The 17,112-nt window shown below is 37.8% G+C and overlaps 1 protein-coding gene and 1 pseudogene across 1 annotated transcript; both read left to right on the top strand.

Annotated features, from left to right (window-relative positions):
- The first annotated feature begins 5,733 nt into the window (after positions 1-5,733).
- LOC118852219 (elongin-C-like) lies at positions 5,734-6,089 on the top strand. Its single transcript, XM_036761899.1, has one exon. It carries the CDS (start codon positions 5,734-5,736, stop codon positions 6,070-6,072), a length of 339 nt encoding a protein of 112 aa, XP_036617794.1. The 3' UTR covers positions 6,073-6,089.
- Positions 6,090-6,378: 289 nt separating this feature from the next.
- LOC118851662 lies at positions 6,379-6,894 on the top strand (annotated as a pseudogene).
- Positions 6,895-17,112: the final 10,218 nt, after the last annotated feature.

Below are 17,112 nucleotides of genomic sequence, written 5' to 3'. Positions count from 1 at the left end.
GGATCACACAACTAAGAAGTAGCTGTGAGCACATTTGAATTCAGGCCTTCCCAACTTCAGGCCAAGAACTCTGTTCTCTGTACTACCAGTTGCCTCGGTAACATTTTAATGTTGCTGAACATCTGTTTGTGTTCATTTTCTGGGAGGGGACTAAGAATATGCCATGTTAATCAATCCATCTAAGTATGCCTTATTTATACTATTTGGTTTTATTGTTCCCCATCTTTAGGTACAACATTTTTGAATAAACAAAAAAAGAGTAAGAAAAGGATTCATGCACCAGGTGTTGCTGCTAATTGCAAGAATATTATTGATTTCAAACTGAAGTCACCACAATGAAACAGTAACTCATAAAGGAGTCTGTGGGCCAGGAAATCAATACAAATTTTAAAAGAAATGTTTCAGAAAAATGTGAAACGTATACAACAGTGATGGGATCTTTCTTACTCTGGACCTGATCGAGAAAGTGAAAAAGAATCTATAAAAGGATTCAGCCACAGTGCTGAAAAATGGGGTGAGCCTAACACATGCATTTTATAAAAGCAGGCAATACAAGTAATAATATAGGCTTCAGAAGAACAAATAAAACAAATTAGGATGAGTATTTTATTTCAAAACTATTTATAATCTAAATGCCTTAAGTTACTCAGATTTTAGGGATTTGATTAGGGATCTGCTTATTTGCATCTTGAGTATTATTTAGAGCTTAAAAATAAGAAAATAACTAATTTTTACTTTATTCTTCTTATTATTCATATAAGTAGCAGCAGCTTTAATTTCAATTTTTTAAAATATTTTGTCCTGTTTTTAGATTCCTAAAAATATTTTTTAATTACTTTGAGGACCATATCAGGAGGCAAGTGGTACAGCAGAAAGACCACTGGAACCCATTCTCTGCTACTTCCAACATGTGTGACCTTGGGCAGGTTACTTAATTTCTCTGGGCCTCAGTCTCTCCAATTGTAAAATGAAAGGGGTGTGTTAAAGGAGGACTAACACCTCTGGTACGAGGGCTTGCTGAGACCCTTTTAGGGCTGCTCGTCCACCATTGGTGTCTACCTACCACCCATATCTCACTTCTGGCTCCAAGAAGTTTTAGCACGTGCAATGACAACATCCCAGTAACCAATCTCAGCATGACCCCTGAGGTCCTTTCCAGCTTGAAATTTAGGCTCCTACAACTAGATAAATGTCTTTGTTATTTTCCTTAACACCCAAAGACCCCATAGCTGCCACAGGTTGGAGGTATACCAGCTGATCACGTGAACAACTTTCATAAGCAAGAGTCCTTCATACACCAAGTCATTGAAGTCCATCCCTTAGCTAATGTTAGTAACCACAGTTTATAAGCTATAAACTACCTGACGTTCTGCCAAAGCCAAGCATTACATTTCTGAATGTTACATACCTAGATAGAAGGAAGGAAGGAAGGAAGGAAGGAAGGAAGGAAGGAGGGAAAGAAGGAGGGAAGGAGAAAAGGAAGGAGGGAAGAAAGGAAGGAAGGAAGGAGGGAAGGAAGGAGGGAAGGAGGGAAGGAGGGAAGGAAGGAGGGAAGGAAGGAAGGAAGAAAAGAAGAAAGTTAGGAAGGGTAGACACAGGAAATAAAGAAGAGAGGGAGGAAGTCAGGGAGGAAGAGACGAAGGAAGGAAGGGAGAGAGGAAGCCATTTTGAGTTTTCTATATGAGGATACAAACACAATAGCAGAGGTAGTCCTTGTCATCAAGGAGCTTCATTTCCAATGAAAGGCATAACGCATAGAGGAGTAGGTTGGAAGAGAGGCATCCTTTGTTACTGTGTACGAACAATGTATGCTCTCTCATTTGATTCTCGCAACAACTCTATAAGGTCAATGCTATTATTATCTTCATTTTACAGATGAGGAAAATGAGGCTGAGAGAGGTTTAGTGCTATTAAGTATCTGAGACAGAATTTGAACTCAGGTCTTCCTAATTCCAAGTTCAACACTCAGGTCTCCACACCACCTGGCCACTACCTCTTGCTTTTCTGTCGCTGACTTTCACACCCGCAAAGTTACAAAGATAGAGTAGAACCATTGGGAAATTGATGGATAGGCACTTTCAGATAGCATGGTTGATCTTGATTTAATTATGGTTCCAGAACTGGAAAAGGGGGTGAGGTGTGAGTACATTTATGGAGGCAGGATGAGGAACCTGGTGAGAAAGCAGAGAGTAATCTGAAGGCTGGGCTAACCCACTAGCCACAGTAAGCTATGTGAATCATTTGATAATGGGTGGGGGGTTGGCAGGGGCAGCAGTGTTGCCCAGGACAAGTGCTCCAGAGTTGAAAGGGTTAAGTCCTCCCTAATGTACTTCTCACATAACATTTTGTATTAAAGTTAGCTATATATCCATCTCATTGTCCCATTAGGTTGTTGGCTTCAAGTGGACCGGCTCCATACTTATCCAAGTATTTCGTCTGCCTGCTCGCTAGCACCGTGTTCCATATGTTAAGAGGACAGTAAGGAGACTGCCCTGATGAGAAAGGAATGTGCTTATTGAGAAGTTGGAAAATAGGGGCAGACAGATGATTGTGGGAAGGCCTTGAAAATCAGTCAGAAGGGTTTAGAAGTAGCACAGTGGGAACTAGGGAGGCATGGAAAGTTTTTTGAGCAGGAGAATGACATGACAAGAATTCTATTTAAGGAAGATCAAGCTGGTAGCAGGATATGAGATGCATGAAAACAAAATAGAAGGAACTATTTAAAAAATATATGATCTAGAATAATACAGATTTAGATGGGTGAAATAGAGAAGAGGCCTGAGTACGGCTTAGGAAATAGTGTTGGGTCCAGTGAAGAATGGCAAGAAATTATGAAAAGAAGAGAGAAAAAGTGAAATAGGAAAGGGAAGACAAAATAACTTTTTTTCCTTTTTTGTGAATTGTATTTAATAATTTCTTTATTGAAGGGATTTTAAAAATCAGATATAATGATTATACCTCTTATTAATATAATATTTTATTATTTACAAAGCCCTTCACAGGGAGTATCTCATTTATGCATGAATTCAATTTTAGGGAAAATGTCTATTTGGGGCAAAAAAAACTTGGGGAAACCACACCTGTGCAATGAAACCAAGATACCTAATTATGTGTTCAATTAAAATAACAACACTTGTAATTGAGGTCTCCTGCATCAGAAGGACCTTAAATAATTACCTCCTTCAGGATGTCCTTGGGCACATGGTCCTGAAAATCAGAACTTCTTTATAAAGCTATGTTTGCATCCACCCACACTTCAGATATGTCTACGCATGTAAAGTGAAATGGAGACCAGAGATAATTGTCTACATAACTTATTAATTCAATTATCGATGCATCAAGGGAAAAAAGCCAAATTTTGTCCTTGGTTATAGACATAATAGACTCAACTCCCCCCTCAGTATTTACTGGCATAGTCTCAGGTTACTGGTGCAAGATAAGTGACAAGTTTTTTGTTTTTTTTTTAATGTCACTTTCCTCTTTTCCTGGAAATGGAATAACCATAGGGGCTTCCTCCTGAAACCTGCAGAGTTCAGCCTCAGGCTTTCTGTCTATACACAGGGAATCAGATGCAATGGAAAGATTCGGTTAGTCAGGTTCACAATGGCTCATTAAGACAGTTCCATTAGTACTAAGTTCAAAATCTTTCAGGTATATATAATACATGGAAACTTGGTTTTAGTCTCTGTTCATCTGCTTCTGGCTAAGAAGGGAACCATAGAATACAATCGCACATGCTCTGTACTCCCCATGGGTTGTGTTCTAATAAAGGATACTCATGTTATGCTCAGATACAAGGGATCTCATCATTTCTTCCCTCCCTCCCATGCAGTGTCAACTCCTTGCACCAGAAGTCTGGATAGAGGTGTCACAAAACAACTTCATATCTTGCCCGTCTTCTGGAGACATGAATGTCTCATCAACCTGATAGGTTGGCAGGGTACAGTGAACCAAGTGATCTAAAATCTCTACCTGCTACCCAGAGTTGTCCTTTTCTCTTCTCCCCTACTGTGCTACTAAGACAGTTCTCTCTCCTTTGAAAGGAGAGAGAGCGGTACTAATATATCACATAAGCCCAAGACTAGAGCTGAAGAAAATGCACTACCTGACAATTCTTTCACAAATCTTCCATTTATCTTTTGTTTATTACTTTGATTTTTTTTTCCATTTTACCCTTCAAAACAGCTGACACTTGAATTCAATAAGGGGACCTCAGCACCTGGAAATCTGATTGGCATCATCTGTTTGGTTGCCCTTACCGTGGGAGATGATTGCATGGGAAGCCAAAGCTCTGATGAGGCATCTTAGAACTAAAGCAGACCAATGGTCCTCAGGTGCTGTGGGCAAACAGAAGAGTTTGGCATCATTATAGCTCCAGCATTCAGAGAGAAAAGCTATAGCAAATTGCTCCCAAAGAAGATGCCTTTAGCCATCATTTTTCCATTAGCAAGTATATTTAAATGATCCTCCACGTTTCTTGTTTTGGACAGAAAAAAAGTTTAAAGGAAACAGTGCTGTCCATTCTGAGAAACAACAATACATACCAAAACAAGATATTCCTATTCCTCTAGCTTTTGCATCCAATATCCAGTCAATAAACATGGATTAAGCACCTAATATGGACGAGACTATTCATATTCTGGAGATAAGTCAATGGAACAGGACAGTCTCTTCCATGGAGGAGTTTTCAATCTAGTTCACTGAGAGAAATATTAGGACACAGTGATTAGATATCTGGACTGAAAATCAGGAAGACTTAGGTTCAAATCCTACCTCAGGCATTAAGTACTTATGCACATTTAACATCTCTCAGCTTCAGTTTCCTTGAAAAATAATAACTTCTATACTTGCCTCATATTATCATTATAACGATGAAAGTAGGTAATGAATGTAAAATGCTTTGTAAATGTTTAAAATGAGGCATAAATTTCAATTAGCATTGCTAATAAGGCTTATTTGACATATACACAAATAAGTATGAGAGAAGGTAGAAAGTGATAGCAAAAAGGAAAGAGCCCCAAAAATGTCCTTAGAAAATCTGAAGTGGGGAGTGGTGCCAAGAAGCCAGGAAGCTGCCTGACCTCTCCCCAGTTTCCCTGGGAAACAACGTGAAATAAAGCATCTGAATGGATTCTGGAGTGACAGAACCCACAAAAAGATGGAATGAAAATTTTCTAGCTTAAGATAACTTAAAAGGACCTCAGGAAAGGTCTGTCTTACTTAGGTTTCAGAGATAGTGTCCAGGCAAGCCAGTGCAAGGCTCTCAGCCATAGCACAGATCAGCAACCAAGGTCCTTCAATCCTGGCCAGCAGCTGTGAGGCCTCCAGCCCCGATGCAGAAGGCAAACTGCCAGCCCAGAACCCTGTCACAATAGGCATGACTACACCAGGCCACCCCAGTGCAGCAGGCAGGTCGTGAGCCCCAGAGGCCCTAGCGCAGAAAGCCAGTGACCAGGCCTCTGGCTCCCAGTGCAAGAAGCTTGGAGACAGTGCCCCCTGTGCCCCAGGAACTCAGCTCAAGTTTAAGAGTAACAAAATAGACTTAAAAATGAGCAAAATCCCAAAAAGAGCCCTTACCATAGAAAGCTACTATGGTGACAGGGAAGATCAAAACACAAACTTATGAGGGGCTGTGGCGGTGAGTGGCGACTGAGCTGCAGCCGCTGCAGAACTGACAAGAAGGTGTTTTGTTAAAATTCCTGTGGAAACAAAATATAATTTCATAAGGAGATAATGGATGGAGAAGAGAAAACATACCGTGGGTGTGAGGGCCCAGATGCTATGTATGTGAAATTGGTATCTTCTGATGGTCATGAATTTATTGTGAAAAGGGAGCATGCTTTAACATCAGGAGCAAAAATAGGCATGTTAAATGGCCCAGGTCAGTTTGCTGAAAATGAAACCAATGAGGTTAATTTTAGAGAAATTCTATCACATGTGCTATCAAAAGTATGCATGTATTTTACCTACAAGGTTCGCTACACTAACAGCTCTACAGAGATTCCTGAATTTCCAATTGCACCTGAAATTGAACTGGAATTTCCGATGGCTGCGAACTTCCTAGATTGTTAAATAAAATAAATTATAATAAACTGTTAAAAAAAAACACAAACTTAAAAGAGGACAACAATGTCGAAATATCTACATAAGAAGCGTCAGGCATGTGACACCTCCCCGGCCCGGCCCCCCGCCTTCTCGCCTCTTCACATGCTAGGTGCCCTCCGGAGCTCCCAGCTCGCGACCTCGCGCTCGACCTCTCCTCCCCTTGCCCGCCGGCCCCCGTCTACAACGCCCGGAGAGGCGAAGCCCACCCGCGCGTGCTTCGGTAGAGCCACCGCCTGAGAGGGAGACTGAGACCCCGCCGAGGCTGCCGCAGCCATGCCCAAGAATAAAGGTAAGGGAGGTAAAAATAGGTGCAGAGGAAAGAACGAAAATGAATCTGAAAAAAGAGAATTGGTCTTCAAGGAGGACGGACAGGAATGTGCCCAGGTGATCAAAATGCTGGGAAATGGACGATTAGAAGCCATGTGTTTTGATGGTGTGAAGAGGTTATGTCACATCAGAGGGAAATTAAGAAAAAATGTTTGGATAAATACATCGGACATCATATATAGGTTGGCCTCCGAGACTACCAGGATAACAAAGCCGATGATATACCAAAATACAATGCAGATGAAGCATGAAGTTTAAAGGCATATGGGAAACTTCCAGGGCATGCCAAAATCAATGAAACAGACACATTTGGTCCTGGAGATGATGATGAAATCCAGTTTGATGATATCGGGGATGATGATGAAGACATTGATGATATCTAAATTGAACTCGACATTTACATTCCGATTTTTCAGAGGATTGTCCTACTCTGATATTTTCATTTGGATTTTTGGCCAAGTCCCACCCTGTTAAGAAGAATAAAACTTCCTTAGCATGAGTGCAGCTTGTTAAACCATACTGATTTATTTTCAATGTTTGTTTTTAAAATATTTATATTTCTTTAAAAACTGATAATGCTGAATTACCTTAAGCAAAATGTTAAGCCCATTTTGTCTCTTTGGTGAATTAGATCTTCAATGTTTGGGTAAAGAACCATAACATCTATTTGGCTGGATATTTTTTTTAAATGCATTACTGCCTTTCCTATTTTGACCACCTTACTTCCAGTAAATTGATGTTTTGAATAAATTGTTTGCCCTATGGAAAAAAAAAAGAAGCCTCAGAAGGGAATATGAATTGATCTCAAGACCAAAAAGCCTTCTTGGGAGAGCTTGAAAAGTATTTTAAAAGTCAAATAAGAGAACTAGAAGAAAAATTAGGAAAAGAAATGAGAGTTGTGCAAAAGAGTCAGCTTGGAAAAGGAAGCACAAAAATTGATTGAACAAAACAATTCTTTAAAAAATACAATTGGTCAAATGGGAAAAAAACACCTCCCTAAAAAGTAGAATTGACCTAGCGGAAAAGGAGGTAAAAAAGCTCATTGAAGAAAATAATTCCCTAAAAATTAGAATTGGGCAAATGGAAGCTAATGACCCTATGAGGCATAAAGAATCAATCAAACAAAATCAGAAAAGAAAAAAAAAAAGAAGAAAATGTAAAATATGTCATTGGAAAAACAACTGACCTGGAAAATAGATGAGAGATAATTTAAGAATTATTGGACTACCTGAAAGCCCTGATCAAAATAAGAGCTTGGTCAGCATCTTTCAAAAAATTGTCAGGGAAAACTGCCCTGATATTGTAGAACTAGAGGATAAAATAATACTTGAAAGAATCTACCAATCACCTCCTGAAAGAGATCCTAAGATAAAAATCTCCAAAGAATATTGCAGCCAAATTCCAGAATTAAGAAAATATTGCAAGCAGCCAGAAAGAAATAATTCAAATATCAAGGATACAGTCAGGATTACACAGGACTTAGCAGCTTCTACATTAAAGAATCAGAGAGCTTAGAATATGATATTCCTGAAGGCAAAGGAGCTTGGATTACAACCAAGAATCAATTACCCAGCAAAACTGAGCATAATCTTTCATGGGAAAGGATGGACATTGAATGAAATAGGGGACTTTCAGACTTTCCTAATGAAAAGACCACAGCTGAACAGAAAATTCAGCCTTCAAATACAAGAATCAAGAGAAACATAAAAAGGTAAATAAGAAAGAAAAAAAAAACATGTTATTCAATAAAGTTAAACTGTTTACATACCTACGCAGGAAGATGATACCTGTAACTCTTGAGAACCGTATCTCTACAAGGGCAGTTAGAAGGAAGATACGCAGTGGTTATGGCTAAAAGTTGACTTTGACATGATCATATAAAAAAATTTAGGAATGAAAAAAAAAAGAATTGTACTGGGAGAAGAGGAAAGGGAAATTCAGAATAGGGTAAATTACATCACCTGAAGTGGCATAAAAGATCTGTTACAGTAGAGGGAAGGAAGGGAAGGGGTGAGCATTATTTGACCTTATTCCCATTGGATTTGGATCAAAAAGGGAACGACATACATACTCAGTTGGGTATAAAAATTTATTTTACCTTATAGGGAAGTATGAGGGAAAGGGGAAAAGAAAGAGGCAGGGGTTGGTAGAAGGAAGGGCAAATTGAAGGAGATGGTAGTGAGAAACAAAATACTGGAGAGGAGGGACAGGGTGAAAGGAGAGAGAAAAGTGAAAAGAGAAGGAAAAATATGATGGAGGGAAATACACAATTAGTAATCATAACTGTGAATATGAATGGGATAAATTCTCCCATAAAATGGAAGCAGATAGTAGAGTGGATTAAAAACCAAAATCCTACAAAAAATGTTGTTCACAAGAAACACATCTGAAGCAGAGAGATACACACAGAGTAAAGGTAAAAGGTTGGAGCATGCTTCAGCTGAATTTTTTTTAGAAAAGGAAAAAAGCAGGGGGGAGTAATCCTGATCTCAAACAAAGCAAAAGCAAAAATAGATCTAAATAAAAGAGATAGGAAGGAAACTACATCTTGCTAAAAGGCACCGTAGATGATGAAGTAACATCAATCATACACATATATGCACCAAGTGGTGTAGCATCCAAATTCTCAAAGGAGAAGTTAAGGCAGTTATAAGAGGAAATAGCAAAACTATGTTAGTCGAGAACCCCAGCCTTCCTCTCTCAGAATCAGATAAATTTAAGCACAAAATAAATAAGAAAAAAGTTAAGGAGGTGAATAGAATTTTATAAAAGTTAGATATGATACAGCTCTGGAGAAAATAGAGTGGGGATAGAATGGAATATACCTTTTTCTCAGTGGTACATGGTACCTACACAAAAATTGACCATGTATTAGGGCATAAAAACCTCCCAATCAAATGCAGAAAGGTAGAGATATTAAATACATTCTTTTCAGATCATGATGCAATGAAAATTACATGTAATGAAGGGCCGTGAAAAGATAGACTAAAAATTCATTGGAAATTAAATAATCTATTCCTAAAGAATGAGTGGGCCAAACAATAAATCATAGAAACAATTAATAATTTCATCAAAGAGAATGACAATAATGAGATAACATACCAAAATTTATGGGTTACAGCCAAAGCAGTTCTTAGGGGAAATTTTATATCTCTAAATGCTTACATGAATTAAATAGATAAAGAGGGGATCAGTGAAATTAGCATTCAACTAAAAAAGCTAGAAAAAGAACAAATTAAAAACCCCCAATTAAATGCCAAATTAAAAAATCTAAAAATCAAAGATGAGATTAAGAAAACTGGAAGTAAGAAAACTATTGAACTAATAAATAAAACAGCTGATGTGTGGGGAAAAAACAATAACATAGATAAACCTTTGGTTAATTTAATTTAAAAGAAGAAGAAAACCAGATTACCAGTATCAAAAATGAAAATGGTAAATTCACCATCAATGAATGGGAAATTAAAACAATAATCAGGAGCTGTTTGGCCCGACTGTATGCCAATAAATCTGACAATCTAAGTAAAATGTATGAACATCTAAAAAAACATAAATGCCCCAGATTATAAAAGAGGAAATAAACTATTTAAATAACCCCATTTTAGAGAAAGAAATTTATTTATTTTGAGGTTAGATTTATCAAGTTCAGAAAGGGGGAGGTTGAGGTCTCCCAATATTATAGTTTTGCTGTCTATTTCTTCCTGTAACTCCCTTAACCTCTCCTCTAAGAATTTGTATGCCTTACCACTTGGTGCATATATGTTAAGCAATGATATTGCTTCATTGTTTATGGTGCCTTTTAGCAGGATATAATGTCCTTCCTTATCTCTTTTAATTATATCTATCTTTACTTTTGCTTTGTCTGAGATTAGGATTGCTACACCTGCTTTTTTTACTTTAGCTGAGGCACAATATATTTTACTCCAGCCTTTTACCTTAACCCTATGTGTATCCCCCTGTTTCAGATGCATTTCTTGTAAACAGCATATTGTAGGATTATGGTTTTTAATCCATTCTGCTATCTGCTTCTGTTTTGTGAGAATGTTCATCCCCTACATGTTCAGCGTTATGATTTCTATCTGTGTCTTTTTCTCCATCCTAATTCCCCCTGTTTATGCTTTTATTTCTCCCTTTCCCCTTCTCCTCCTCAACAAAGTTTTGCTGTTGACCACCGCTTTCCTCAGTTAACCCTCCCTCTTTATTCCCCTCCCTTATCTTACCGTTACCCACTTGCTACTTCTCCTCTACCTTCTGCCCACCCCCCTCCCTTTTTCCCCCCTTACCCTCCCACTTCCCATAGGACAAGTTAGATTTCTAAACTTATCAGAGTATGTTATTCCCTTCTTGAACTAGATCAGATGACAGTAAAGCTCAAATACTGCTCTTCTCCCTCCCTTCTTTCCCTCTACTATAATATGTTTTTATGCCACTTCCTTTGGTGTAATTTACCCTTTTCTACTACCTCCTTACCACTTCCCTCATAGCCCTCCCTTTATATCTCTAATTTATATTTTATATCTTTACATCAGTTAATTTATACAGGCATTCACAAACTATGTATATCCCTTTCATTTGTCATAATAGTTGTACCATTCACAAGAATGACTTGTATATGTGTGTATATATATATATATATACATATATATATATATATATATACATAAAAACATACATAAGATGATATAATCCCACATAAAGATGTAAACAACCTGCCCTTATTGGTTAATAAGGTTTGTGGGGGGTTTTCCCCCTGGTTACCTTTTTATGTCTCTCTTGAGTTTTGTATTTGGAGATCAAATTTTCCATTGTGTTCTGGCCTTTTCATCAGGAAGGTCTGGAATTCCCTTATTTCATTGAATGTCCATCGCCTTGCCTGGAAAATTATGCTTAGTTTTGCTGGGTAGTTGATCCTTGGTTGTAGTCCCAGCTCCTTTGCCCTTCAGAATATCATATTCCAATTTCTCCTGGCTTTTAATGTGGAAGCTGAGAGATCCTGCGTGATCCTGACTGTAGTTCCATGATATTTGAATTGCTTCTTTTTGGCTGCTTGCAGTATTTTCTCCTTGAGTTTATAGCTCTGAAATTTGGCTATAATATTTCTTGGTGTTTTCAGTTTGGGATCTCTTTCAGGGGGTGATCGGTGAATTCTTTCAATGACTATTTTGCCCTCTGGTTCTAGGACCTCTGGGCAGTTGTCTTTGATAATTTCTTCGAAGATACTGTCAAGGCTCTTTTCTTCATCGTGGATTTCCGGTAGACCAATAACTCTCAAATTGTCTCTCCTGGATCTATTTTCCAGGTCAGTTGTTTTGCCAATCAGATATTTCACATTTTTTTTTCTATTTTTTCATTCTTTACGTTTTGTTTTATTACTTCTTGATGCCTCATAGATTCATTAGCTTCCACTTGCTCAAGTCTAATTTTGAATGAGTTAGTGTTTACATTTTGCTTTTGAGTCTCCATTTCCAATTGGTTGATTTTGCCTCTCAGGGTGTCCTTTTCTCTCTCTAGATTCTCAATCTTCGTATCCTTTCCGCCAATCTTATTCTTTAGGAACTTGATTTCATCAGTGAATTTTTTTTCCATTTTTTCCATATTTTCTTTTAGCTCCCTAATTTGGTTTTTAAAATCCTCCTTTAGCTCTTCCAGCAGTGCTTTTTGGGCTGGAGACCAGTTCATATTAGCTTTTGAGGTATCTGATGTATCTACCGTGTCATTGCTATCCTCTTCTATGTTGATATTTTGATCCTGCCTGTCTCCATAAAAAGAATCTATTGTCCTCGGTTTTTTTGTGTTCTTCTTCATGTTGGTTTGCCTTTTGCTGGCTTTACAACGAATTTCTATCTGTGGGTCTCAGGGCTTTCTGTCCCAGCTTTCTTATTCTGGGGGTTGTGAGTCTAGAATTATAACCTTCAGTTTCCTGAGGTGTGGGGGAGGGGTCTGGCTCCCTGGTGTCTCACTCCCTATGGGTGCTCTCCAGCACTTGCTTTTCAGCAATGGTCTCAGCTGTTTGTTGTTTGAGCTGATGTCTGGCACTTCCCCTGAGGGAGCAAGGTTATGTCTGGGCTCCTGGTATTGATCCCTATCGACTCTGCCCCTCTGGGACTAATGAGCTTCTACTATTTGTCCTGTGAGGCACCACTACTTTCTCCTCTGTTTTAGTTCTCTTTTTTTTTTTTCTGAGGAATTCTCTGGGTGAGGGGGGGAGGAATTAGAGCCTTTTACCTGGCCATTGAGTCTTCGGAAGTTCAAGAAGCCGAGTTCCTGGGTTTTGCAAGCGTCAGGAGTGGGTGTTTTCACAGCCGGTGGCATTGCTCTGCCTCTCGTCGCTCCCACAGACTGCCGTCCTGTGTTGGGAGTCCTGGGGATCTCCGCCGGTTTCGGGCGCCCAGCTTTCTCCCAGCCCGTCTCCCACGTGGATTTCCTGGCCAGCCGCTTCCGCCTTGGTCTGGAGCAGCTCCGCACCGAGCACTCTCCGAGCCTGCAGGTTCGTTCCTCCAGCCTTTCAGACTCTCCCGGCTCGGAAATTTGCCCCACGCAGACTGCTCGCGGTTTCTGACTCTCTCAAATCTGCTCAAATTCACTTTTTTATAGGAATCTGACAGACCTTGTGAGAGAGCTCCGGTAAGACGCTGCCTTCACGTGGCCATCTTGGCTCTGCCTCCAGAGAAAGAAATTTAACAATGAGTTCCCTAAGGAAAAAAAAAAACCCAGGGCCAGATAGATTCAAAGGAAATTATACCGAATACTTAAAGAACAATTAATTCCAATACTATATAAGCTATTTGGAAAAAGAGGCAAAGAAGGAGTCCTACCAAACCGCTTTTATGACACAAATATGGTGCTGATATCTAAACTAGGAAGAGCCAAAACAAAGAAAACTTTAGACTAATTTTCCTAATGAATATTGATGCAAAAATTTTAAGTATTATTAAAGAGATTAAAACAATTTATCACTAGGATAATAGACTATGACCTGGTGGAATTTATACCAAGAATGCTGGTACGATATTAAGAAAACTATCAGCATAATTGACCATATCAATAACAATACTAACAGAAATCATATGATTATCTCAATAGAGGCAGAAAAAGCTTTTGATAAAATGTAGCCCTCATTCCTATTAAGTAATATTTATCTAAAACCGTCAGAAAGCATTATATTTAATGGGGATAAGCTAGAAACTCTGCCAATAAGATCAAGGGTGAAACAAGGATGCCCATTATCACCACCGTTATTCAATATTGTACTAGAATGTTAGCAACAAGAGAAGAAAAAGAAATTGAAGGAACTAGAATATGCAACGAGGAAACAAAATTATTGCTCTTTGCCAATGATGTGATGGTATACTTAAAGAATCCTAGAGAATCAACTAAAAAACTACTTGAAACAACGTTAGCAAAGTTGCAGGATATAAAATATGCCCACATAAACTGTCAACATTTCTCTATATTGCCAACAAAGCCTAGCAAGCAAAAGATAAAAAGATAAATTCCATTTAAAATAACTGTTGATAATATAAAATATTTGGGATTCTGCTTGCCAAGACAAACTCAGGAATTAAATGAACATAATTAAAAACACTTTTTTACACAAATAAAGTCAGACTTAAACAACTGGAAAAAAATATCAATTGCTCATGGGTAGTCTGACCTAATATAATAAAAATGACTATTCTACCTAATTTAATTTACTTATTCAGTGCCATACCGAGCTAGAGAAAAATAATAAAATTCATGTGGAAAAATGAAAGCTCAAGAATATTGAGGGAATTAATGAAAAAATGCAAAGGAAGGTAGCCTAGCCATACCCGATCTAAAACTGTTTTATAAAACAGCGATCATCAAAACTATTTGTTACTGGCTAAGAAATAGAGTGATGGATCAATAGAATAGGTTAGGTACACAAGACATAGTAGTAAATGACTAACGTGATCACTATTGGATAAACCCAAAAATTCCAGCTTCTGGGATAAGAACTCACTATTTAATAAAAACTGCTGGAAAAACTGGAAAACAGTATGGCAGAAACCACATATAAAACAACATTTCACACTGTATATCAAGATAAGATCAAAATGGGTACATGATTCAGCCATAAAGGATGATACCATAAACAAATTAGGAAAGCAAGGAATAGTTTACCTGACAGATCTATGGAGAAGGGAAGAATTTATGACAAAACAAGAGATAGAGAGCATTATAAAATGCAAAATGAAGAATTTTGATTGCATTAAATTAAAAAGTTTTTGCACAAACAAAACAAATGCAACCAAGATTAGAAGGAAAGCAGAAAGCTGGGAAACAAGTTTTACAGCCAGTGTTTCTGATAAAGGACTCATTTCTCAAATATATAGAGATCTGAGCTAAATTTATAAGAATACAAGCCATTTCCTGACTGATACATGGTCAAAGGATATGAAGAGGCAGTTTTCAGAAGAAGAAATTAAAGCTATCCATAGTCATGTGGAAATATGCTCTAAATCACTATTGATTAGAGAAATGAGAATTAAAATTCTGAAGTACCACCTCACATATATCCAATTGTCTAATATGACAGAAAAGGAAAATGATACATGTTGGGAAAATGTGGGGAAATGGGAACACTAATGCATTGTTGGTGGAGTTATGAACTGATCCAACCATTCTGTAGAGCAATTTGGAACTACGCTGAAAGGGCCATAAAATTGTGCATACCCTCTGATCTAGCAATACCACTTCTAGTTCTATATCCCAAAGAGATCATAAAAATGTAAAAAGAACTCACAAATACAAAAATATTCATAGCAGCTCTTTTTGTGGTGGCCAAGAATTGGAAATTGAGGGGATGTCCATCAATTGGGGAATGGCTGAACAAGTTTTGGCATATGAATATAATAGAATACTATTTGCTACAGGAAATGATGAACAGGAAGATTTCAGAAAAACGTAGACTTACATGAACTGATGCTGAGTTAAGTGAGCAGAACCAGGAAAACATTGTACAGAGTAGCAGCAATATTGTGTTATGATCAGCTATGATAGACTCAGCTCTTCTTAGCAGTACAGCGATCCAAGGCAATTCCAAAAGATTCATGGTGGAAAATGTCCACATCCAGAGAAAGAACTATGGAGTCTGAATGCAGATCAAAACATAGTAGTTTCACTTCCTCATTGTTTTTTATTTTTGTATTTCTCTATCATGGTTTTTCCCTTTTGTTTTTATTCTTTCAAAACATAACTAATGCGGAATTATGCTTAACATGATTGTATATGTATAACCTATATCAGATTACTTGCTGTCTTGTGGAGAGTAAGGGAAGGGAGGGAGGGAGAAAAATTTGCAACTCAAAATCTTACAACAAATGAATGTTGAAAACTAACCTTACAAGTAATTGGAAAAAAAATATTAAGTGGTAGGGGGAAATCTGAGGAGGGAGAGATCACTTCCTGTAGGAAAGATTAGTAAGTCTCCTTGAAGGATGTGGAAGCTAAGCTGGGCTGAAGAAAGAGAAGAATTTCAATCAGCAAAAATGAGAGGGAGTATATTTGAAGCATGAGCAAATGGTCAATGAGCTTGTATCAGTGCATACAGGCACAATCTCACCCCTCAGAATCAGAGACTAGAAGGTAATGAAGAACCTTGTGAAGAACCTTTCTCTCTTCTTCCTCCTGAAACTGGAAGAAGCCCTCCAGACCAACCAAGAAAATTGCCAAAAAGTGAATATGGTGACATTCCAAAAGAGGGGGGAAGAGCAAACAAAATATCTTAATTAAGGCATCATTCCAACAAGATGAGATATAAATATTTGCATCCTCATTCTGCAAACTTAGATTCAAGAAGTAGGAATGAAAAAAGAAATCCTTACAGGAAATGAACTTTAAGTATATGAAATAAAGAAAAATTCTCCATTATTGGACAAGGAAATAAGCAATTGAGTCTACAGAGATTGGGTCCAGTGGGGTTGGTTAGTCTCAGAATTGTTCTGGAAGCAGCTTTTGACCCTGATTATTAAATTCTCAGTATGAGCATTTATACCTCACCAGTGACAAATGCTACAGGTTAGGGCTTGATTTATTTTTTTCTTAGTTGTCTAGACTTAAGGTGGTGATGTAGAATATATTAAAATTCAGATTAAACTTAAATATGTTGTTGCTTTAGAGAGCCAGTTGTTAAACATTTAACCAGCACAACCCTGGTTAGCCTAGTGTTGTTCTTATAATAGACATGGAACAAAGAGATGAAGTTATCCCCTAATCCATAATTGATAAGCAAAACTCTTACTGAAACCTAGTGATTCCTCCTATAGAATGGAAGGAATGTAAGGTCAAATTTCTTACATATTTCTTTACTTCTCTTTTCAGTCCAGCCCTAAAAAGATGTGTCCATACACATGCCCAGCATTATTCAGGATCTGAGCAATAAAGGATCATCCCCAACTCTGGAAATCACGGAAGAGGTACATTTAAGTTGAGTCTTAATGGAAGGGTAGTGTTCTTAGAGGCAGACAATAGGAGGGAATAATATGAACAAAGGCATAGGTATAAGAAATTTTGAGATTTATAAAGGGACCAAGAAATATTTAGTTTGGCATGAAATAAAGAGCGAAAAGGAGAAGGAACCTGAATGAAAGGTTAGGTTTACACTTCATTAATTAATTAATTATTTAATTGATAGAAGACCAGTAAAGTATTTTGAGT

This window comes from Trichosurus vulpecula, chromosome 5 (assembly GCF_011100635.1).
Source record: "Trichosurus vulpecula isolate mTriVul1 chromosome 5, mTriVul1.pri, whole genome shotgun sequence".
Lineage (NCBI taxonomy): Eukaryota > Metazoa > Chordata > Mammalia > Diprotodontia > Phalangeridae > Trichosurus > Trichosurus vulpecula.
The sequence above is the reverse complement of the archived record's forward strand: the minus strand, read 5'-3'. Positions and strand labels throughout refer to the sequence as shown.